At 39.4% G+C, this 24,550-nt stretch overlaps 1 protein-coding gene across 2 annotated transcripts in view; it reads left to right on the forward strand.

Moving 5' to 3' along the window:
- ABCC9 (ATP binding cassette subfamily C member 9) overlaps positions 1 to 24,550 on the forward strand; it is a gene marked incomplete in the record, with an annotated part of 749,052 nt that overhangs the window by 261,441 nt on the left and 463,061 nt on the right. For both annotated transcript variants that reach the window (XM_053719116.1, XM_053719117.1), the window contains 2 exon segments: positions 3,358 to 3,520; positions 14,356 to 14,396. In XM_053719116.1, coding sequence (XP_053575091.1) covers positions 3,358 to 3,520; positions 14,356 to 14,396 — 204 coding nt within the window.

Here is a 24,550-nt window from a genome sequence, read left to right on the forward strand (position 1 = left end):
TTTTCAACCTGGCTATTTTCCAGGATGAGTTCTTCTGTTATATTACACATTATAATACTATTTAAGGGCCTGCACCATATGTACTTATAATATCAACAAGGACCGATTGGAGGTTACCCTTGTTCACTAGCTTATATATAAATTTTAAAGCATTTGCTTCTCTCCCGTATCTATTTCTCGATATATATATATATATATATATATATATATGTATGTGTGTATATATATATATATATATATATATATGTATGTGTGTGTGTGTGTGTGTGTATATATATATATGTGTGTGTGTATATATATATATATGTATATATATATATATATATATATATATGTGTGTGTGTGTGTATATATATATATATATATATATATATGTATATATATATATATATATATATATATATATATATATATATATATATATATATATATATATGTCCTAAAACCCCTTTACACAGGCCATTTTTTGCAGTACAATGGTCCCATCCCTTGTCCCCCCCCTCTCTTTTACTTTCTCTCTCCCCCTCTCTTTTGATCTCTCTCCCCCCCTCTCTTTTGCGCTCTCTCCCCCTCTCTTTTGATCTCTCTCCCCCTCTCTTTTGCTCTCTCTCCCCCTCTCTATTGCTCTCTCTCTCTCCCCCCTATCTTTTGGTCTCTCTCCCCTCTCTTTTTTTCTTTCCCTTCTCTTTTGTTCCCTCTTTCCCCCCTCTTTTGCTTTCTCTCTCCCCACTCTCTTGCGCTCTCTCTCCCCTCTGTTTTGCGCTCTCTCCCCCCTCTCTTTCCCCCTCTCTGTTGCGCTCTCTCTCTCCCCCTCTCTTTTGCTCTCTCTCTCCTCTCTCTTTTGCTCTCTCTCTCTCTCCTCCTTCTCTTTATCTTTCTCCCCCTCTCTTTTGCTCTCTCTCTCTCCCCCTCTCTTTTGCTCTCTCTATTTCCCCCCTCTATTTTTCTCTCTCCCTCTCTCTTTTGCTCTCACCCTCTCTCTCTCCCCTCTCTTTTGCTCTCCCTTCCCTTTCTTTTGCTCTTTCCCCTCTCTTTTTCTTCTCTCCCCCCCTCTTTTGCTCTTCCCCTCTCTTTTGCCCTCTCTCCCCTCTCTTTTGCTCTTTCCTCTCTCTTTTGCTCTTTCCCCTCTCTTTTGCTCTATCTCCACTTTTTTTGCTCACTCTCCCCTCTCTTTTGCTTTTTCACTTTATTTTGCTCCCACTCCCCTCTCTTTCTCTCTCTCTTTCCCACCTCTATTTTTCTCTCTCCCCTCTCTTTTGCTCTCTCTCTCCCCCTCTCTTTTGATCTCTCTCTTTCCCCCTCTATTTTTCTCTCTCCCCCTCTCTTTTGTTCTCTCTCCCTTCCCTCTTTTTTGCTCGCTCTTCCCTCTCTTTTGCTCTATCCCCACTCTTTTGCTCTTTTCCTCTATTTTTCTTCTCTCCCCCTCCTCTTTTGCTCTCTCTCCCCTCTCTTTTGCTCTTTCCCCTCTCTTTTGCTATTTCCTCTCTATTTTGCTCTCTTTCCCCTCTCTTTTGCTCTCTTTACCCTCTATTTTGCTCTCTCCCCCCTCTCTTTTGCTATCTCCTCTCTATTTTGCTCTCTCTCCCCTCTCTTTTGCTCTCTTTCCCCTCTCTTTTGCTCTCTCTCCCCTCTCTTTTGCTCTCTTTCCCCTCTCTTTTGCTCTCTCTCCCCTCTCTTTTGCTCTCTTTCCCCTCTCTTTTGCTCTCTCTCCCCTCTCTTTTGCTCTCTTTTCCCTCTCTTTTGCTCTCTCTCCCCTCTATTTTGCTCTTTCCCCTCTCTTTTGCTATTTCCTCTCTCTTTTGCTCTCTCTCCCCTCTCTTTTGCTCTCTTTTCCCTCTCTTTTGCTCTCTCTCCCCTCTATTTTGCTCTTTCCCCTCTCTTTTGCTATTTCCTCTCTCTTTTGCTCTCTCTCCCCTCTCTTTTGCTCTTCCTCTCTCTTTTGCTCTTTCCCCTCTCTTTTGCTCTTTCCCCTCTCTTTTGCTCTTTCCCCTCTATTTTGCTCTGTATCCCCTCTCTTTTGCTCTTTCCCATCTCTTTTGCTCCCTCCTCCTCTCTTTCTCTCTCTCTCTACCCTTCTGTTTTGATCTGTCTCTCTTGAATGCGCGACCACTCCCACCCCTGCCTGCACGGTCCCACCCACGCCACGCCCAGTTACACCTCGACCACATCTGCTCACACTCAGCCACGCCCGCTGTTGTCATGCCGCGGACAGCAGATCAGATAGACCCTAAAGGCTAGGTGTGTTTGTCATTGCGCTATTTCTACTGCGCATGACAGCTTCGGGCAAACACACTTGGCCTTTTATATTATAGGATATATATATTTCCTTTTAAAAACAGAGAAATGAAAAGGAAAGACACTGCAATGCATAGTGTGTTATAAAAAGACCACTTTAGCCTTCTTTAACTCTATATTGCTGGCATTAAGTGCAGTTATTTTCTGTGCACAGTGTACAACACCAGCAAATTATCAGTCTAAATCAGATGCATAAAAAAATTCCTGGTTTAGGTCCTGGCATGATGCAAATTTAAACTTATTTTTTGCAACCCCCATTTAATGATTATATATTAATAATAATATAACAAATAATTAAAGGGGCAGTCTAGTCAAAATTAAACTTTCATGATTCAGATAGACACTCCTAGGAGTGTCTACTTTTAGAGCTATTGTCTGTCACACATGCTCCTTTTAAGATATCCTTAGAGGTATCTTCTTATATATGATTTAAATAGGGAATGTAATTTTAAACAATTTTCTAATTTACTTTTATCATCAAATTTGCTTTGTTCTCTTAGTTGAAAGCTAAACCTAGGAAGGCTCATATGCTAATTTCTAAGCCATTGAAGGCTGCGTCTTATCTCAATGCATTTTACAGTTTTTCACAACTAGAGGGCATTAGTTCATGTGTGCCATATAGATAACATTGTGCTAACTCCCGTGGAGTTATTTATGAGTCAGCACTGATTGGCTAAAATGCAAGTCTATCAAAAGATCTGAGATAAGGGGTTAGTCTGCAGAGGCTTAGATACAAGGTAAACACAGAGGTAAAAAGTGTATTAATATAACTGAGATAAGGAGCATTCTGCAGAGGCTTAGATACAAGGTAATCACAGAGGTAAAAAGTATATTAATATAACTGAGATAAGGAGCAGTCTGCAGAGGCTTAGATACAAGGTAATCACAGAGGTAAAAAGTATATTAATATAACAGTGTTGGTTATGCAAAACTAGGGAATGGGTAATAAAGGGATTATCTATCTTTTTAAACAATACATATACTGGTATAGACTGTCCCTTTAAGTGAATTGAAAAAAATAGTACAGTATTTAATGTTTATTGCTATTTGTATCCCTTTAAGGATTATTCCACTGAGAGACTAAAGAAAACCAATGAGATCCTGAAGGGTATAAAGCTACTGAAGCTGTACGCCTGGGAGAATATCTTCTGCTCCAGCGTAGAAGACACGAGGATGAAGGAGCTGACGAGTCTGAAAACCTTCGCTCTGCACACGTCTCTGTCCAGTAAGATCTTACTTAGCGTATTCATAACTTCTAACAGTAGAAAACAATCCACAGACAAGTTGCAGTAGATCAACTACGTAAGCAGGATACTGAAGTACTGACCACACCCACCAATGGCTTCCACAGCCCCGCCCACTCTGTACCACCCAAAAAAAACAATGTACATGCGCACAAAACAGTGGCGTATTTAGGTTTTGTGCTGCCCTAGACACTCAAAATTCTGCTGCTCTCCCACCTCCCCCCAGGTTTTAGGTCTTCTTTGGCCATAATATTTTTTGGTCAGGATTTAATGTGATTTTATTTTTTTCCAAGGTATTTCCAAAGTAAATGTTCAACAGATCGTCCATGTGTGTACACAGTATACATGTGAGCAGTAATAATATGATATATATATATATATATATATATATATACAGTATCTCACAAAAGTGAGTACACCCCTCACATTTGTGTAAATATTTTATTATATCTTTTCATGTGACAACACTGAAGAAATGACACTTTGCTACAATGTAGTGAGTGTACAGCCTGTATAACAGTGTACATTTACTGTCCCCTCAAAATAACTCAACACACAGCCATTAATGACTAAACTGTTGGCAACAAAAGTAAGCACACCCCTAAGTGGAAATGTCCAAATTGGGCCCAAAGTGTCAATATTACAATATACTAGCACTGCCTTAACCCTCTTGGGCATGCAGTTCACCAGAGCTCACAGGTTGCCACTGGAGTCCTCTTCCACTCCTCCATGACGACATCACAGAGCTGGTGGATGTTAGAGACCTTGCGCTCCCCCACCTTCCATTTGAGGATGCCCCACAGATGCTAAATAGGGTTTAGATCTGGAGACATGCTTGGCTAGTCCATCACCTTTACCCTCAGCATCTTTAGAAAGGCAGTGGTCATCTTGGAGGTGTGTTTGGGGTAGTTATCATGTTGGAATACTGCCCTGCGGCCCAGTATCCAAAGGGAGGGGATCATGCTCTGCTTCAGTATGTCACAGTATATGTTGGCATTAATGGTTCCCTCAATGAACTGTAGCTCCCCAGTGCCAGCAGCACTCATGCAGGCCCCGACCATGACACTCCCACCACCATGCTTGACTGTAGGCAAGACACACTTGTCTTTGTAATCCTAATCTGGTTGCTGCCACACACGCTTGACACCATCTGAACCAAATACATTTATCTTGGTCTTATCGGACCACAGGACATGATTCCAGTAATCCAGTAATCCATGTCCTTAGTCTGCTTGTCTTCAGCAAACTGCAGGCTTTCTTGTGTATCATCTTTAGAAGACACTTCCTTCTTGGACAAAAGCCATGCAGACCAATATGATGCAGTGTGTGGCGTATGGTCTGAGCACTGCCAGGCTGACCCCCACCTCTTCAACCTCTGCAGAAATGCTGGCAGCACTCATACGTCTATTTCTGAAAGACAACCTTTGGATATGATGCTGATCATGTGCACTCACATTCTTTGGTCGACTATGGCGAGGCCTGTTCTGAGTGAAACTTGTCCTGTGAAACCGCAGTATGGTCTTGCCCACCGTGCTGCAGCTCAGTTTCAAGGTCTTGGCAATCTTCTTATAGCCTAGGCCATCTTTATTCAGAGCAACAATTCTTTTTTTCAGATCCACAGAGAGTTCTTTGCCATGAGGTACCATGTTGAACTTCCAGTGACCAGTATGAGAGAGTGTGAGAGCGATAACACCAAATTTAACAGACCTGCTCCCCATTCACACCTGAGACCTTGTAACACTAACGAGTCACATGACACCGGGGAGAGAAAATGGCTAATTGTGCCCAATATGGACATTACCACTTAGGGGTGTACTCACTTTTGTTGCCAATGGTTTAGACATTAATGGCTGTGTGTTGAGTTATTTTGAGGGGGCAGCAAATTTACACTGTTATACAGGCTGTACACTCACTACTTTACATTGTAGCAAAGTGTCATTTATTCAGTGTTGTCACATGAAAAGATATAATAAAATATTTACAAAAATGTGAGGGGTGTGCTCACTTTTGTGAGATACTGTGTGTATGTATGTATATATATATATATATATATATATATATATATATATATATATATATATATTGTAACGGTACCAACCGGATACCAAGGGTTAACACCAGGGAACAATGTCCTGCATAGGGAATCAGCAATTCACAACCCAGCCAGTTTTCAGGTTTTAAACAGAATAACACTTTATTTGAAGGCAGCATACAGATTTATACAGGTTTTTGACCCCCCCCCCCCAGATGGGGGTTGAAAGAATGTTGTACATTAGATAAAAGGGAGAAGCGCCCTTGACATGATACAATAGGATTATATTACTTAAACACTTCAACCACAGGACACTCTTGACTCTCCTTATCACTTAGGCGTTTCTCTCTGGGGGTGATCAAACAATAGAATGCTAAGCATTAATTAGATTGTAGCTGGAGCCAGCCACTTGTGGTTAGAAAATAAAGTTAACACTTTCAGTCCTGACCGAAGGGTCTGTCACAGACAACCTTTCTTACGTTATAGTCCAGAAGTGGCTAGGTTTGCCACAATGCTCCCCCAGAACCAAGCCGGCATACACAGTCTGATCCCAACGGATCGGCTTGGGGATGTCCGGGGCAACAACTTTCGGCTCAAGTAAGCTACGGGGTGTTCTCCGCCATCTGCTCCAACTTGGCTCAGTACTGCCCCCACCCCAAACATGGAAGCGTCTCTTCCCGGAGGGACTGGGCTTGGGTAGTCACAGGGTTAACATTAGCGGGATCCATGGGAGCATAGGCAGAAACAAGGGGGGCCAAGTCATTTCCAAGGAGAACATCAGCAGGTAAGTCCTTCTTGACCCCCACATTCACAAGTCTAGCGCCCACTCCCCAATCCAAATGTACCCTGGCAACAGGTAGGCGGAACACAGTGCCCCCTGCTACCCTCACAGCCACAGTGTCTCCAGTGTGCTGTTTCTCAGGCACCAAGTTCTCTTGAAGCAAGGTCATGGTAGCACCAGTATCCCGTAGACAACTGACCTCCTTCCCATTCACTTTAACCCGTTGCCGGTTATTCCGGTGGGCAGCTTGCACGGGGTCTGCTTCATGTAGGCTGCCCCAGCATTCTGGCGCCTCTACGTAGCGGGCCACAGGCTGAGGATTATGTGGGATTCCGCCAGCGGGTCTTCTCCAGGACTGTGCTTGATTCGCTGCGTTTAGGGGACACTCTGGTCTTTTGTGCCCTAGTTGCTTACATCCAAAGCACCGAATAGGTTGTGAGTAGCCCCGCGAATTGAACCGGGCTCTCTGAGGGTAGTTCGTGGCCGGAGGCCGTGTGGTATAGCGGTGCGCCGGGGGTTGGTAACTGGCAGCTGCTGGGGTGACTGGGGGTCTGTACTCCACTCTAGCAGTGGGCAATCGGTATACTGCTCCCCCTGCCCCTCGTACTGCCACGGATCCGCCAGTGGGTGCTGTATCCGGCACCAAATGGGGAGCTATCAGGGTTAAAGTAGCTCCCGAATCCCGAAGTCCCTGGACCGACATCACCTCATGCAGAATTCCCAGGGGTTCCTCGGCTTGGGTGCTCAACACCTCATGAGCGGCTGGCTCCGTTTGGTAATGGTGAGCAGCCGCCCTTGGGGCCAGGTTCTGTCTGACCTGGTTCCAAGCTTGTCTGCTCCGATTTTGGGTGCACTCACGTGCCATATGTCCCCACTGCTTGCAGGTGTGGCATTGTATATTAGCCCGTCCGTTGTTAGGCTGTAGTCCATGGTGCCTCCTGGCATCAAAATGCTGGTCTGCTAATCTGGCTGCTTCGGTTAAGGTGAGGGGTTTTCGATCTCTCACCCATTCTTGGGCTTCTGGGGACAAGCCGTTAAAGAATTGCTCCAACAGCATCAGTTGTCGCAATTCTTCCATGGTGGTAGCTTGGCTGGCCTGTATCCACCCCTGAGATGCTTGATCCAGCTTGTGGGCCCACTCTGCATGGGAATCTCTTTCTGGCTTGCGCAGGCCTCTAAACTTGCGCCGGTATGCCTCTGAGGTAATGGCATATCTTTCCAAGATCGCTCTCTTCACTTTAGCGTAATCCTTGCTGTCCTCCCTGGGTACAGCGCGATACGCTTCCGCTGCCCTACCGGCTAGCTTGCCTGCTAGCACCGGCACCCATACGGACTGCTCCAAATCATGTAACTCGCACAGTCTCTCAAAATCCTGTAAATACCCATCAATCTCATCCTTCTCCTCACAAAACATTTTAAATGCATGGTATGGGATTTTGGGTCTTACTGGGTTGCTGAGTGCGTCCAAAATGGATTCTGCTCGGGAGGATGCATTCCGCGGACTGTGTGCCATCACGTACTCCTGCACATCTGCCATTACCACGGATAGCATATCCCGTGGTACAGGTTGGGGTAAAAATTCCAGCCTGGTCCTCATTTCCCTCTGGTATAGGGTCTCCTCCATGGCTGCTGGAGGCGTAGCGCTGCGAGCTCTGTCTCCCTCCATCAGCTCAGCAATTAATATAGCCTTGGGTTTGCTGCTGCCTATCTTTCCCCTGGCTTCTAGCAGTTCCTTTAACGTTTGTCTCTTTAGCTTAGAATAATCCATCTCCATTCACTTCGGTCCCTGGTACTCCTTCCATCTTAGTCAGTATTGTAGTAATCCCCCTCTTCCTGAGGTTACTGGCTTGTGTAGTTGCTCTTCTGGGCGATAAGGTTCATTCCGTCGCTTGCCACCAATTGTAACGGTACCAACCGGATACCAAGGGTTAACACCAGGGAACAATGTCCTGCATAGGGAATCAGCAATTCACAACCCAGCCAGTTTTCAGGTTTTAAACAGAATAACACTTTATTTGAAGGCAGCATACAGATTTATACAGGTTTTTGACCCCCCCCCCCCAGATGGGGGTTGAAAGAATGTTGTACATTAGATAAAAGGGAGAAGCGCCCTTGACATGATACAATTGGATTATATTACTTAAACACTTCAACCACAGGACACTCTTGACTCTCCTTATCACTTAGGCGTTTCTCTCTGGGGGTGATCAAACAATAGAATGCTAAGCATTAATTAGATTGTAGCTGGAGCCAGCCACTTGTGGTTAGAAAATAAAGTTAACACTTTCAGTCCTGACCGAAGGGTCTGTCACAGACAACCTTTCTTACGTTATAGTCCAGAAGTGGCTAGGTTTGCCACATATATATATATATATATATATATATAAAATACAGATGGCTAGCGCTAGTTAAGTCACCTGCTGCACCAAATAGAGGCTCAAAGATTGTTGCCCCCCAATCTGCTGCCCTTCAATAGTTGTTTAAATATTGACAAAATAAAGTTAATTTTGTAGTGTCTATAAAACAATGGGAGCTGCCATGTTGTAACTTAGGTTACCTTTTCTGCTGTGGCCAACTATGGACAGTTATAAATAGGTCACTAGAGTGTGCAACCAATGGATGTGTGGAATATAACTGTGTTCTGCATTTCCATTTCTAACAGGAACTAAATAATGAAAGTATATTGCAGAGTTTATATATATATATATATATATATATATATATATATATATATATATATATATATATATATATATATATATATATATAATGGTATATATACCATTTATCATTTTATATTACTATTTCAAAGTGTTTAATGTCCCTTTAAGGGGAGATCATTAATATGCTGCTAAGGAGAGACACTTACTTTACAGTATAACGCTCAGTAAAGTAACCTAGTGATTTCTCTCCAGGTAACCTAGTGATTTCTCTCCAGGCTTTAATGGCTAATTCCTCAGTCACAGGCATTTCTGCCAAGTCCTCACCACAGTGACAATTTACAATGTAGGACAGACTCCTGGGACAGGAGACCAAAAACCCAAGACTGTCCCAGTTAAACCGAGATGTGAAATATGTGTGTAATATGGACAGCTGCTACATTCTGTTATACAGTGAGGGAATAGTTTATATAGCTCACACTTGCTCAGTATAACCAGCTACATCCAGTTTATCTTTTGTGGGACTAATAAACACAATAACTTATACATATTGGTCTTGTGTATAAACTAATGCAAATACACAGTTATTGTGACCTTGAGTTCTGGAATATAATCACCCAAGTAATTGTTATTTACAAATAGTTTCTTTTGTTTGCTTCTGATTTCTGTCCTTGAGAACCTACGTCTGCTACAGACCCTGAACAGACTGATAAGGGCAACTCTCAAGCTCACAGACATTTCCTTTGTTTTGGTTTTTTGTTTTTTTCTTAAAAAGAGCAGAAACCAGAAATTTCTCCACTTTTACCCAATTGAGTGAGACCTCGGGAAACAATTTAAAGGCAAATAATAGTGCAAAAAAAAAATGCTCCTATGATTTACAGCATTTTATTCTTGCATTATTGAGTATCTCTTACTATGGATTTAACACTCACAAACGCCTAGATTTAGAGTTCTGCGGCCAAAGGGGTGTGTTAGCTACACTGGCTTTTTTTCTGGCCGCACCTTTTAAATACCGCTGGTATTTAGAGTTCACAGAATGGCTGCGTTAGGCTCCAAAAAAGGACCGTAGAGCATATTTACCGCAACTTCAACTCTCGATACCAGCGGTGCTTACGGACGAAACCAGCTTAAAAAACGTGCTCATGCACGATTCCCCCATAGAAAACAATGGGGCAGTTTGAGCTGAAAAAAAACCTAACACCTGCAAAAAAGCCGCGCTCAGCTCCTAACGCAGCCCCATTGTTTTCTATGTGGAAACACTTCCTATGTCTGCACCTAACACTCTAACATGTACCCCAAGTCTAAACACCCCTAACCTTACATTTATTAACCCCTAATCTGCCACCCCCGCTATCGCTGACCCCTGCATATTATTTTTAACCCCTAATCTGCCGCTCCGTACACCCCCGCCACCTACATTATCCCTATGTACCCCTAATCTGCTGCCCTAACATCGCCGACCCCTATATTATATTTATTAACCCCTAATCTGCCGTCCCCAACGTCGCCTCCACCTAACTACACTTATTAACCCCTAATCTGCCGACCGGACCTGAGCGCTACTATAATAAATGTATTAACCCCTAATCTGCCTCACTCCCGCCTCAATAACCCTATAATAAATAGTATTAACCCCTAATCTGCCCTCCCTAACATTGCCGACACCTAACTTCAAGTATTAACCCCTAATCTGCCGACAGGAGCTCACCGCTACTCTAATAAATTTATTAACCCCTAAAGCTAAGTCTAATTTTAACCCTAACACCCCCCTAAATTAAATATAATTTAAATCTATCGAAATAAATTAACTCTTATTAAATAAATTATTCCTATTTAAAGCTAAATACTTACCTGTAAAATAAACCCTAATATAGCTACAATATAAATTATAATTATATTATAGCTATTTTAGGATTTATATTTATTTTACAGGTAACTTTGTATTTATTTTAACCAGGTACAATAGCTATTAAATAGTTAAGAACTATTTAATAGCTAAAATAGTTAAAATAATTACAAAATTACCTGTAAAATAAATCCTAACCTAAGTTACAAATAAACCTAACACTACACTATCAATAAATAAATAAATAAAATACCTACAATTACTTACAATTAAGCCTAACACTACACTATCAATACATTAATTAAATACAATACCTACAAATAACTACAATTAAATAAACTAACTAAAGTACAAAAAATAAAAAAGAACTAAGTTACAAAAAATAATAAAATATTTACAAACATTAGAAAAATATTACAACAATTTTAAACTAATTACACCTACTCTAAGCCCCCTAATAAAATTACAAAGCCCCCCAAAATAAAAAAATGCCCTACCCTATTCTAAATTAAAAAAGTTCAAAGCTCTTTTACCTTACCAGCCCTGAACAGGGCCCTTTGCGGGGCATGCCCCAAGAAATTCAGCTCTTTTGCCTGTAAAAAAACACATACATTACCCCCCCCAACATTACAACCCACCACCCACATACCCCTAATCTAATCCAAACCCCCCTTAAATAAACCTAACACTAAGCCCCTGAAGATCTTCCTACCTTATCTTCACCTCACCGGGTATCACCGATCGGTCCTGGCTCCAAAATCTTCATCCAACCCAAGCGGGGGCTGGCGATCCATAATCCTGCGGCTGAAGAGGTCCAGAAGAGGCTCCAAAGTCTTCATCCTATCCGGGAAGAAGAGGCGATCTAGACCGGCAACCATCTTGATCCAAGCGGCATCTTCTATCTTCATCCGATGAGGAACGGCTCCATCGTGAAGACCTCCAGCACGGATCAATCTTCTTCCAACGACGTCCAACTGAAGAATGACGGTTCCTTTAAGGGACGTCATCCAAGATGGCATCCCTCGAATTCCTATTGGCTGATAGGATTCTATCAGCCAATCGGAATTAAGGTAGGAAAATTCTGATTGGATGATTGAATCAGCCAATCAGATTCAAGTTCAATCCGATTGGCTGAACTAATCAGCCAATCAGATTGAACTTGAATCTGATTGGCTGATTCAATCAGCCAATCAGATTTTTCTACCTTAATTCCGATTGGCTGATAGAATCCTATCAGCCAATCCGAATTCGACGGACGCCATCTTGGATGACGTCATTTAAAGGTACCTCATTCGTCGTTCAGTCGTCGGCCGGGATGGATGCTCCGCGTCGGAGGAGCGAAGTATGAAGATTGAAGATGCCGCTTAATGGAAGATGCTGCCAGATGGAAGAAGACTTTGCTGCTGCTAGGATAAAGACATCGCCCGGATCGGATGAGGAGTTCGGCCCGGTGTGGTGAAGACAAGGTAGGGAGATCTTCAGGGGGTAGTGTTAGGTTTATTTAAGGGGGGTTTGGGTGGGTTTAGAATAGGGGTATGTGGGTGGTGGGTTGTAATGTTGGGGGGTGGTGTTTTTTTTTCAGGCAAAAGAGCAGTTTTCTTTGGGGCATGCCCCACAAAAGGCCCTTTTAAGGGCTGGTAAGGTAAAAGAGCTTTGAACTTTCTTTAATTTAGAATAGGGTAGGGATTTTTTTTTTATTTTGGGGGGCTTTATTATTTTATTAGGGGGCTTAGAATAGGTGTAATTAGCTTAAAAATCTTGTAATCTTTTTTTTATTTTTTGTAATTTAGTGTTTGCTTTTTTTTGTAATTTAGTTTAGTTTATTTAATTGTATTTTAGTTTAGATATTTGTAGTTTATTCAATTTATTGATAGTGTAGGTGTATTTGTAACTTAGGTTAGGATTTATTTTACAGGTAATTGGGTAATTATTTTAACTAGGTAGCTATTAAATAGTTAATAACTATTTAATAGCTATTATACCTAGTTAAAATAATTAACAATTTACCTGTAAAATAAATATAAACCCTAACATAGCTACAATGTAATTATTAATTATATTGTAGCTATCTTAGGGTTTATTTTATAGGTAAGTATTTAGATTTAAATAGGAATATTTTAATTAATAATATTAATATTAGATTTATTTTAATAAGAGTTTAGTTAGGGATGTTAGAGTTAGATAGGGTTATTATACTTAATATATATATAATATAATAACGATATTAACTATATGAACCCTAATATAATTAGGGTTAATATATATAATATAATAATTATATTAACTAAATTAACCCTAATATAATTAGGGTTAATATAGTTAATATAGCTGGCGGCGGTGTAGGGGGATTAGGGGTTAATACATTTATTATAGGTGGCAGCGGTGTAGGGGGATTTAGATTGTAGGCAAAAGAGCTGATTACTTTGTGACAAAGCCCCGCCAAAAGCCCTTTTAAGGGCTGGCAAAAGAGCAGTTTACTTTGGGGTAATGCCACGCAAAAAGCCCTTTTCAGGACTATTTGTAGGGTTAGACTTAGGTTTAGTGGTAGGGATAGTTTAGTATTTTAGGGGTTAAATAATTTAATATAGATGGCGGCGGGGTAGGGGCTCACTTTAGGGGGTTATAGATTTAATATAGCTGGCGGGGGTCCGGGAGCAGCGGTTTAGGGGTTAATAACTTTATTAGGTTGCGGCGGGGTTTGGGAGCGGCGGTTTAGGGGTTAATAACTTTTTTATTGTTAGGCTAGTAAGCGGGGATAGCTGATAGAGGGTTAGAAGTGTCGGGCTATGTTAGGGAGGCGTGTTAGACAGTGCGGGTGATTTCATACTTTAGACAGGTTTTGTAGGCGCCGGCAGTTTCTAACGTGGCGTAAGTCACTGGCGACGCCAGAAATTTGTACTTGCGCAGATTTCTGGACATCGCTGGTTTATCCGACTTACGGCACGTTAGCAACTGACGGTGATGTATATTGGATAGCTCGAGATGCGAGCTGAAACTGCGGGTGACGCGGGTTCCCTCGCTTGCGCCGCAAACTACGCCGTATATCGGATTGCGCCCCTGTAGTGCATTAAATGGAGCCCTCAGTTTTAATACTGTGCAATAATTCTATTTATGTTAGGCATTTATTGTAGGGCTATCTTTGTGCGGTAGTACTAAGGCTGTGTCACACTGCAAGCGGAGCTCAGTGTGTTCTGCCTTTTTATCTCTGAGCACTCTGATGCGTCAGGTCGTGTAGCTGAGCGCTCAGAAATGAAATATTTGAACTTCAGAAGCGATGCAACGAGGTGCGAAGCAGCTGTTTCGCCTCACGCCGCATCGCTTGCAGTGTGTCACAGCCGTTATTGTATTTTATTTTATTGCTGCATGACGTGTGGCTCCTGTGTAACCTGATTATGTAAGTGCTGTGATAGAAAATAACTGCAATATACCTGTATTTTATATTTAACATTGCTTTTTGAGGTATTTAAGTTTTAATAAAAGCTTATTTCTCTTTACAGTTTTTATGAACGCAGCGATCCCCATTGCAGCGGTGCTTGCAGTAAGACACATTTATATTCCTTCTATGTTAGTAAATATTATAAACACATCTGTAAAACAATAAAATGCATGCACACAACTCTGTATTATATTGCTGCATGTAACTGTTATATATTATATAAGCTGTTGATATTGGAGCTAACAGTAAATAAGTGTATATGTTATTTGCTATTATTACTGGCGGATGAGGACAAATCCGTCAGTTCTATTGGTAAGAAGGGTCACACCTCCATTGTATTTTTTCAGCACTTGAACATCAATTCTTAAAAAGTAGAGGCTCTAACATTTTAAAATATGCACAATCCAAAATCAACAAAGAAAATACGATTGGAATGTCTGTTTAATATTCTGTATATAATAATAAATATTTATTCAGAGAGATTAAATAACTCCCTGGATGTGCATTTACAGATGGGATAAATTGCGCTTCTCTGTTCCTTTGAATCCTGTGTCAGATTATGTTGCACATTTGAGTTATGTCTAGGCCAGCATGCACCATACTCCATGCTATATTTCACAAAATATGTGATTCACAAAATCAAATGTGAAATAGGTGCCGCTGGAACTAACTGTGCATGCGCAGCAGCCAATTGTACATGCATACCACCAATAAAGAACCCTTGATTGACAGGCCTACTGTGCAATAATTTATGTTAACCCTTCTTTCGAGTGCAACCTATACTTTCAATGGATATTGCAAACTCGCTAATTTGCGCTAGTGTTACAAGTGGAAAGTTATAGTTTGCGCTCAAGTGCATGCCAAAATTGTGCTAGGATATTTAGCGTGAATTCAGACCTGGGGGCCGATTCAGGCGCACCGGAAACAGACGTTATGAAGCAGCGGTCTAAAGTCCGCTGCTCCATAACTTGTCAGCCTACTCTGAGGCCGCGGACAGAAATCATCCCGATCTAAAACGGTAGGGTTGATTGACATCCCCTGCTAGCGGCGAATCTGCAGGGGGCAGCATTGCACCAGCAGTTTACAAGAACTGCTGGTGCAATGATAAAGGCCTACAGCGTTTGCTGTCGGCATTTATTGATGTGCAGCGGACATGATACGCTACATTGTATCATGTCTGCTCGCACTATGATAAAACACATTAAAATAAGGTATCACACACATATATACAATTTTTTTATAAAAATTTATCATATAAATATTATTAAAAAATATTTGAAATGGGTTAAAAGTGATATGGTATATGGTTAAGTGTTTGACTATAAAGGACTTCAATGTATATATATATATAATGTCATTTTTATTCATTTTTAATGTGTTTATATAATAGAAATACTTTACATTCCAATGTTCTCATTTTTAAGGACATTTATATATAATCTCTCTCTCTCTCTATATATATATATATACAGGGAGTGCAGAATTATTAGGCAAGTTGTATTTTTGAGGATTAATTTTATTATGGAACAACAACCATGTTCTCAATGAACCCAAAAACTCATTAATATCAAAGCTGAATAGTTTTGGAAGTAGTTTTTAGTTTGTTTTTAGTTATAGCTATTTTAGGGGGATATCTGTGTGTGCAGGTGACTATTACTGTGCATAATTATTAGGCAACTTAACAAAAAACAAAATATATACCCATTTCAATTATTTATTTTTACCAGTGAAACCAATATAACATCTCAACATTCACAAATATACATTTCTGACATTCAAGAACAAAAAAAAAACAAATCAGTGACCAATATAGCCACCTTTCTTTGCAAGGACACTCAAAAGCCTGCCATCCATGGATTTTGTCAGTGTTTTGATCTGTTCACCATCAACATTGCGTGCAGCAGCAACCAAAGCCTCCCAGACACTGTTCAGAGAGGTGTACTGTTTTCCCTCCTTGTAAATCTCACATTTGATGATGGACCACAGGTTCTCAATGGGGTTCAGATCAGGTGAACAAGGAGGCCATGTCCTTAGATTTTCTTCTTTTATACCCTTTCTTGCCAGCCACGCTGTGCAGTACTTGGACGCGTGTGATGGAGCATTGTCCTGCATGAAAATCATGTTTTTCTTGAAGGATGCAGACTTCTTCCTGTACCACTACTTGAAGAAGGTGTCTTCCAGAAACTGGCAGTAGGACTGGGAGTTGATCTTGACTCCATCCTCAACCCGAAAAGGCCCCACAAGCTCATCTTTGATTATACCAGCCCAAACCAGTACTCCACCTCCACCTTGCTGGCGTCTGAGTCGGACTGGAGCTCTCTGCCCTTTACCAATCCAGCCACGGGCCCATCCATCTGGCCCATCAAGACTCACTCTCATTTCATCACTCCATAAAACCTTAGAAAAATCAGTCTTGAGATATTTCTTGGCCCAGTCTTGACGTTTCAGCTTGTGTGTCTTGTTCAGTGGTGGTCGTCTTTCAGCCTTTCTTACCTTGGCCATGTCTCTGAGTATTGCACACCTTGTGCTTTTGGGCACTCCAGTGATGTTGCAGCTCTGAAATATGGCCAAACTGGTGGCAAGTGGCATCTTGGCAGCTGCACGCTTGACTTTTCTCAGTTCATGGGCAGTTATTTTGCGCCTTGGTTTTTCCACACGCTTATTGCGACCCTGTTGACTATTTTGAATGAAACGCTTGATTGTTCGATGATCACGCTTCAGAAGCTTTGCAATTTTAAGAGTGCTGCATCCCTCTGCAAGATATCTCACTATTTTTGACTTTTCTGAGCCTGTCAAGTCCTTCTTTTGACCCATTTTGCCAAAGGAAAGGAAGTTGCCTAATAATTATGCACACCTGATATAGGGTGTTGATGTCATTAGACCACACCCCTTCTCATTACAGAGATAAACATCACCTAATATGCTTAATTGGTAGTAGGCTTTCGAGCCTATACAGCTTGGAGTAAGACAACATGCATAAAGAGGATGATGTGGTCAAAATACTCATTTGCCTAATAATTCTGCACTCCCTGTATACACATATACATAAATAGGTATAGATATATATTTTACAAAAAATAATTCAGCTATACTATGTTTCAGAAATATATATTTAAAAAAAATAACATTTTCTTCTATGTGAAGAAGGTAGGGATATAAAGTATTCATAACCTATTTCTGGTTTAGGACAGTTGGTCTAATGTGGTTTTGGGTTAGCACGCAAGTGTTAATCAACCCAATCATATCCGGTCGAGACGATTGCTGTCCACTGCCTCAGAAGTGTTCTTAAGACCGCTGATTCTTAACTTATGTGTCAGAGAAGCCTGAAGGCTCGCGTGCAAACAGGTGCATTTGCATCTACATACATCTGCCCCTATGGGGCCTTTTTATCAAAGCGTCAACTGAAAATATGCTGGAATTCCGCATCGTAATTGTCGCGAGATTGATCCGCAGTAGTTATAAAAGCGCCAAGATCGACAAATGTTGAAATTTGTGACGTAAAATACGATCCTGTGATCTCAATCCGACGCAGATCGATGCGAGTTGAAAACCGTGGTATTGGAGCAGAATTGTGTTCATTCGCATTTCTATTTGACACTATTTGAAGATCTCACAAAGTTATCTAAAAACTCTACATTTACGCTTGCGTCTTTTCAGACTCAGCGTACCTAGTTTTCAATCCGCCACCCTTGAGGTCGTGGATGCCATAGAACTCAATGAGAGTCTGAAAACATAGAAAGCTTATGTTCAATGCTGCAAGAGAATGAAGTATATTACATAATAAAAGTAAATTAGAAACTCTATTACAATTGTATACCCTTTCTAAATCAAACAATATTATTGCTACACATTTGGTGCACTAGTAGATATAGGGATAAAAATAAAAAATACATTACTTCTTATGGATTATGCTACAAATTTGTCTCTCATTACAAATCAGGGGGACAATATTATTTCTACAAATTTGTTGCAAAGTTTTGCCCCAAACTTGTTGCACTAATAGATATAGAGATACAAATGAAAATATAGCTGCAAGCAGCAATAGAGGTGGCCAGGGCATCATTTTTGCAATGCCATATAAGTAGTTATGTCACAAAATAAAGCTATACAACAACTGTTTACAGTTCTAACATAAGCATTTGGAAAAAAAACACATTTTCAAAATGTTTGCGTTTTTTAAAATGGCTGCCACACCATATGACCTATACTTTCAACATGAACAAATGTAACTCTAGGTGACAATATATGGTTATACAGCAAATTTCACAGCTTTAACATAAGCGGTTGGAAAGAAAACACAGTTTCAGAATTTTCGCGTAAACCAATATGGCTGCCACATCTTGTGACCAATTCCTTCAACATGAACAACTGTGACTCTAGGTCACAATATAAGACTGTACAGCAAATTTCACAATTCTTACATAAGCGGTTGCAGAGAAAATAGACTTTCTAAATTTTCGCGTAAACCAAGATGGCTGCCCGATCGTAAGATATACAGCCTCCATATTACGCACAATAGTGCTCACTATAGATATTAATAAACATGGCAAAAATAAAGCATTTTTGTAAAACGGTTTTTGTTTTATTATTAATTTAAATATATCGTTAAGCAATTTTGAAAAATTCAAAATGGCTGCCAAACCACATGACGTATCAACTTCTCTTGAACAAATCTGAATGTTAGTCATAAGATAACTCTGTAAACTAAATTTCAAGTGTGTGCCTTAAGCGGTTTCAGAGAAAAAGATTTTTATAATTTTTAAAAACAGCGCATACGAAACAAAATGGCCGCCAAGCTATGCATTGTATGGCTTTCAAATTGTACATACTTATGCTCACTATAGACCTCTACAATTTGCAAAAGTTTTATGAAAATTTGCAAATGTTTTATTTCACGAAGGCGACTGCGCAGTGCAAATTTTTACTGCAATATTGCCTTTAGGGATCATGACTATGTGTACTCATGTGTGTGCTACACTGTAAACATAATGCATAAAGTGCAAATTTACGCAATTAAAAAGTGATAAAAAGGCGAATGGCTCATAGCAGCCATGTTGATTATGCAAAATTCACAGGTTGAAGAAACTTGGTAGAGGACCTTGCAAGAAGCACATGTGCAAAATTGCGCTTCATTGCACTTAGCGGTTGCAGAGAAGAAGATGTTTAAAGATTTTCGCACAATTCAAAATGGCAGCTAGGTCATGTGACTAAATCACTTCTCTTGAACAAACTTTATTCTAGGTCAGTACAGCAGTACACACAGCAAGTTTCACAGCTGTAACATAAGCGGTTCTGGAGAAGAAGATTTTCAAGCGTTTGTCAAAATTTGTCGCAAAAAGCAATATGGCTGCTAGATCACATGACCTATGAGATTTATGTTGCATAGGATTATGCACAGCATAGATCTTTAGCATTGTGCAAAGTTTCATGAGTTTTTGAGTTATGCTGTTGTTATTATAAGCATTTGAATAAGTGGCGGAATAATAATAATAATAATAAAAAAAATAATAATCCTGACAATAACAATAGGTTGTCCTGCAACTTCGTTGCATGGCCACCTAATAATAATAATAATCCGAACAATAACAATAGGTTGTCCTGCAACTTTGTTGCTGGCCACCTAATAAATACAAAACATAATATAGCTAACTTCCTTTTTATTTTTTTTGTGAAAAATCTTTGAGCACCATGTTTAAGCTATGTAATACAAGTCACACTCTCTACTTTGCGCCATATTTGACGCAACACTTTTCACACCAATTATAACGCAAACTCCTAAATAACCCACACACTAGTGAATTTTTCCACCACTTTTGATTGGAATATGCATAATCACATAATTTATGACATCAGCCAGTCTGATTCAAATACACATTATAAACTATTACTAACTAATCAAATTGTTCGATACTTATGCCATTGATCACTCATCAGAACTTGTAAGTGCCATTTGTTACATTGTGTATTATAATTTGAAAGTATGTATATGTGAAATTAGAATTAAAGATAAACATTGATGCTGACATTAGGACACACAGTGTAATATTTTAGACAAGGATTTTAAAATTAGAATTGATGTTTGATTCAATAGAATCTTAAACTGATAGCCCACCTAACATTAAACTGTCATGATTCAGATACAGCATAAATTAAAATCACCTCTTTACTGGCATGCTATTTGCAGTGTATTTCTTCCTTCTCTTGAATTTCTTTTTCAGTAAGAAATGTCATCTTATATGGCAGCCCATTATATAACACCTGGGTAGGGATGTATTTTAAAAATACGTAGATTGCAATCAGGAGGGGTTAGACAGGTGCAGAGAGAAACTGGCCCAGGTCTTAAAGGGACAGGAAACCCCCAAAATATTATTTCATGATTTGGATAGAACATACAATTTTAAACAACTTTGATCCTATAGCGTTGATCCTATAGCATTGGTCACTTTAGCCTCCTTCGTTACGTCAAGGATTCTACACTGGGGCTGTGTTTATGTCAGATCTGTGTTTGTCTCCACTTGATTGGCTTATAGATGGGTGTGTGTGGCCCTCTGAGGTTTGATTGGTGGAAATTCATAGGTAGAGTTTGTGCTTTTTTCACTTGTAACTGAAGAGTGGGTTTATGAGGATAAGTTTATGACTGATGCTTTATGTCAGTAATCCTTTGCGGCGCAAGGGGATAAACTTTTATTCACTTTATTTCACGCTGCACTTTTTACACTCTGGCTTCAGCCTATATGGTTGTTTCTCTCTTTAGGATTATCCTATCAGGGGGTTTGTTTCTCCTGTCTTTACACAACCTGTGCACTGATTGGATCAATTAGTAGGGGAGGGTTCTATTCACCTTTAAATTTTCGCCACTTTTGTATTGTTCTTTGTCAGAAGAAGGGACTGTTTGGTGTCCCGAAACGTCACAATAAATATTATTTGTTTACACAGTTGGCTAAAGTCCAGTGAGTGCTTATTTTTCACTGCATCTATATATATATATATATATATATATATATATACACAGTATATATATATATATATATATATATATATATATATATATATATATATATATATACAAGTTTGTGCAAGAATATATGTACAAATTCTAGCATTAATAATAATTTAAAAAAAATAAATAAAATATTACTCCTAGAAATACAAAACTCAAAATCAGATAAATAATTTGAAGGGAACTTCATATAATTGCCCATACGTCTGAGAGGTTGCCCATACTCATAAAGCACCAGTATAGGGGCGGTCCTTAGTAGAGGAATTTTGGCGCCCAAACACAACAATTAGAACCTGATATGAACCTCTATAAAGGTACTGTTATCTTATCATTTTATTAGTCTTGATAAAGGCCTGATCCCAGGCCGAAACGCGTCTACATAAAGGGTAAGATATTTTCCAATACTCTAAACCAGTATTTTATATTGCTCTTAGGATTGTTTCTCTATTTTTTTCCACAGGTTTTATCACAGTTTTGGGAGTTATTACAAGTTTTTTATCACATTATTTCCACTAAGGATGTATCACTCCATCTAACATTGGAATTGTTTCACAACACATTATTTTCACGTTTTTGTGTTTAATTTTTTCTTCTTTTCAATTTTTCATATTTTTACACACTTTTAAATTTTTTCAAATTTGTCATCTTTTTGATTTTTCCTTTTTGATTTTTTGATTTTTAGATTTTTTGGATTTTTTGGATATTTTCTACAACAATTCTGAACACCTATTGACTAAGGATACACAATTAGACACTTGGTTGCTTTGGACTTTTTCACAGGATTGTCTTCACATTTGGCCACTGACCTTTGGACTTTTTAACATATTTTTAATATATATTTTTAATATTTTTTATATATTTTTTAATATATATATTATATCTGGTTGGTATACCAAACACGCTATACAATACCCCCTACTCTGTTACCATCTGTGCTATTATTGTATCAATACTGTATTGTTGAAATGTTTTTATATTTTTGTTCCTGAAAGTGTTCTCTTGATTTTTCTTGAACTTTCTCGCAATTGTTTTTTATTTCTGTTCTTGAAAGTGTTTTTCAATTCTGTACACATTTATCCATGTTTATAATGATATTATTTTGTTTTATTTAATTGTATATTATTGATTATGTATTAAATATATTCCCAACATTTTGCACACTTCCTTATTCAGTCTTTCTATTACAGTTGATTGCTCTCATCACCTCTGCCTTTGGCGCTCACTCCTTACCCCTATTTTTGCATTCATACCTTTAGGCTGACTAGGCAACCTTTTGGAGAGAGCTGTAGGTGTGCATACTAGCACCAGACCCATGCACCCTTCCTTTATCTATACATTTTCCTCCTAGTAGTAGGCCTGGCAGCAGTATCATTTAACCTTCATTTCCACTTTTGTGCACCTAGACCTTTACTTTTTACATTTAGAACAAAGTTTGAATATATATATTAATACATTTTTAACATCTATACTCGAGCTCTCACATTGAAATGGAAGACCTTATATCACTAAGAAGAGATATCACTTTAGACATCTCCACAAATATGACCAATTCACACCAAGATGACCCAGATAGTTTAGACATAATGTCTATTTTCAAAAGTTTAGAAAAATCACTCATCTCTGAGGTTAAATATAAAGCAGAGATTTCTTTCTTACGTAAGTCCCTAGATCTAGATTTAATTCCAAAGGGACTTATCATCAATAAAGATTGTGCTTTTCAAACTAATGATTCAACCTTCACTGACAAATGGATAAATATTCTCCTAGAGGCTTCTAGGCAACTCATAAAATTGATTATAGAATTCAGATCATCATTTATTACCAAATTGGACTTAGAAATTAAAGATGATGAAACAATGTTGAATAACATTGATGTGACGGAAACAGAACACAAAGAAATACTGGAAAAAAAAGAAAATATGATAAGAAAGGTTACAAGGGTTAGAGAAGATATAATTCAGAAAAAAATCAAAGAAGCTCAATAGAGAATTGGAAAACCTTAAGAATATTACGCAAGAGACACAACAAGAGAATCAACTACATACCACAAGTTCCATAGGACAAGATACTCAAGTCTCACCAAATACCAGTTCTCAGACTAATAGAAGTAGAGACAACTGTACAGAAGTACGTCATAACAGGAGAAATAACAACCAACACAGAAACACTAATATGAATTGGAACCAACACAGAGGATACTACCATAACGGCCAGCCACAGAGAAGAGGGCCATTCCAACGAGGTTCGTATAGAAGAAATGATTTCAGAAATGATTTCAGAACCAACAACGAATGGGGTAACACAAAGCCGAGAACTCCAAGAAATTATGGCAAGGATAATTATGGATACTACTACCCAAGGAGGGACCATGATGGTGTTCATCAGAACTATGAGGTCAGATCATATGACCCCTATAAAAACCAAAGATCATACAGATGCTACAATTATGATTCCTATCATGATAACTATAACCACTCAGGTTACACTTATGACCAACCAAGGACTCCTAATAGAAGACAGATGTATGAGAGGAGAATATCATTCTCGGATGGCGTGGAAGTTAGGTCGAGACATGAGTATAGTGATCTGAATTACAGGATACCACCACAACAAGATTACAGACATACAGACTCTCACCAGAGGTCCACCTGGAGAAAAGAAAATCGAAATAATGATAATAGACCCTTTCAGTCTCGACACAATCACCAACAGACCCACAAAAAAATATCACACCATCCAATGGTCACATCACAACATACCTCCATAAACAACAAGGAGATTGATCAAGCCCCATCTGCTGATCTTTCATCCCCTTCTTCTTCTTTTTTAGGGGGAGTCTCCCATCACTCAGGTAGAAAGGAAAAAGAAAGAACAACAACAAAAAGGAAGAATATGGATTCAGAAGAACCAAGAAGTCCAACCCTCAAAAGAAGACCCACAGAGGGAAAAGAGGGGGTATCAGAATAAATGGACGAAAGAAACCTCAGCACGAGCAGATCATCGCTAACCAAAACCCACAGGCATCAAATTCACAAGCACCGGAACTCAAAGGCCATGAAAAAGGCATCTACCACCTCAGCTCAACACCATTATCAAAGAAAGAAGACTCTGTATTAACATACGGATTGCGCTTCGCACCCACAAGAAGTATGGATAAGTTCCAGACATTTGTCAGTGTTAAAGAGTTTGTTAGAAAGTTAACTCTTAAATGACACTTTCTGAAATCTCCTATTGAAAGAAACTACCTTCCCCCAGA

Source organism: Bombina bombina, chromosome 6 (genome assembly GCF_027579735.1).
Source record: "Bombina bombina isolate aBomBom1 chromosome 6, aBomBom1.pri, whole genome shotgun sequence".
In the NCBI taxonomy this organism is placed as follows: domain Eukaryota; kingdom Metazoa; phylum Chordata; class Amphibia; order Anura; family Bombinatoridae; genus Bombina; species Bombina bombina.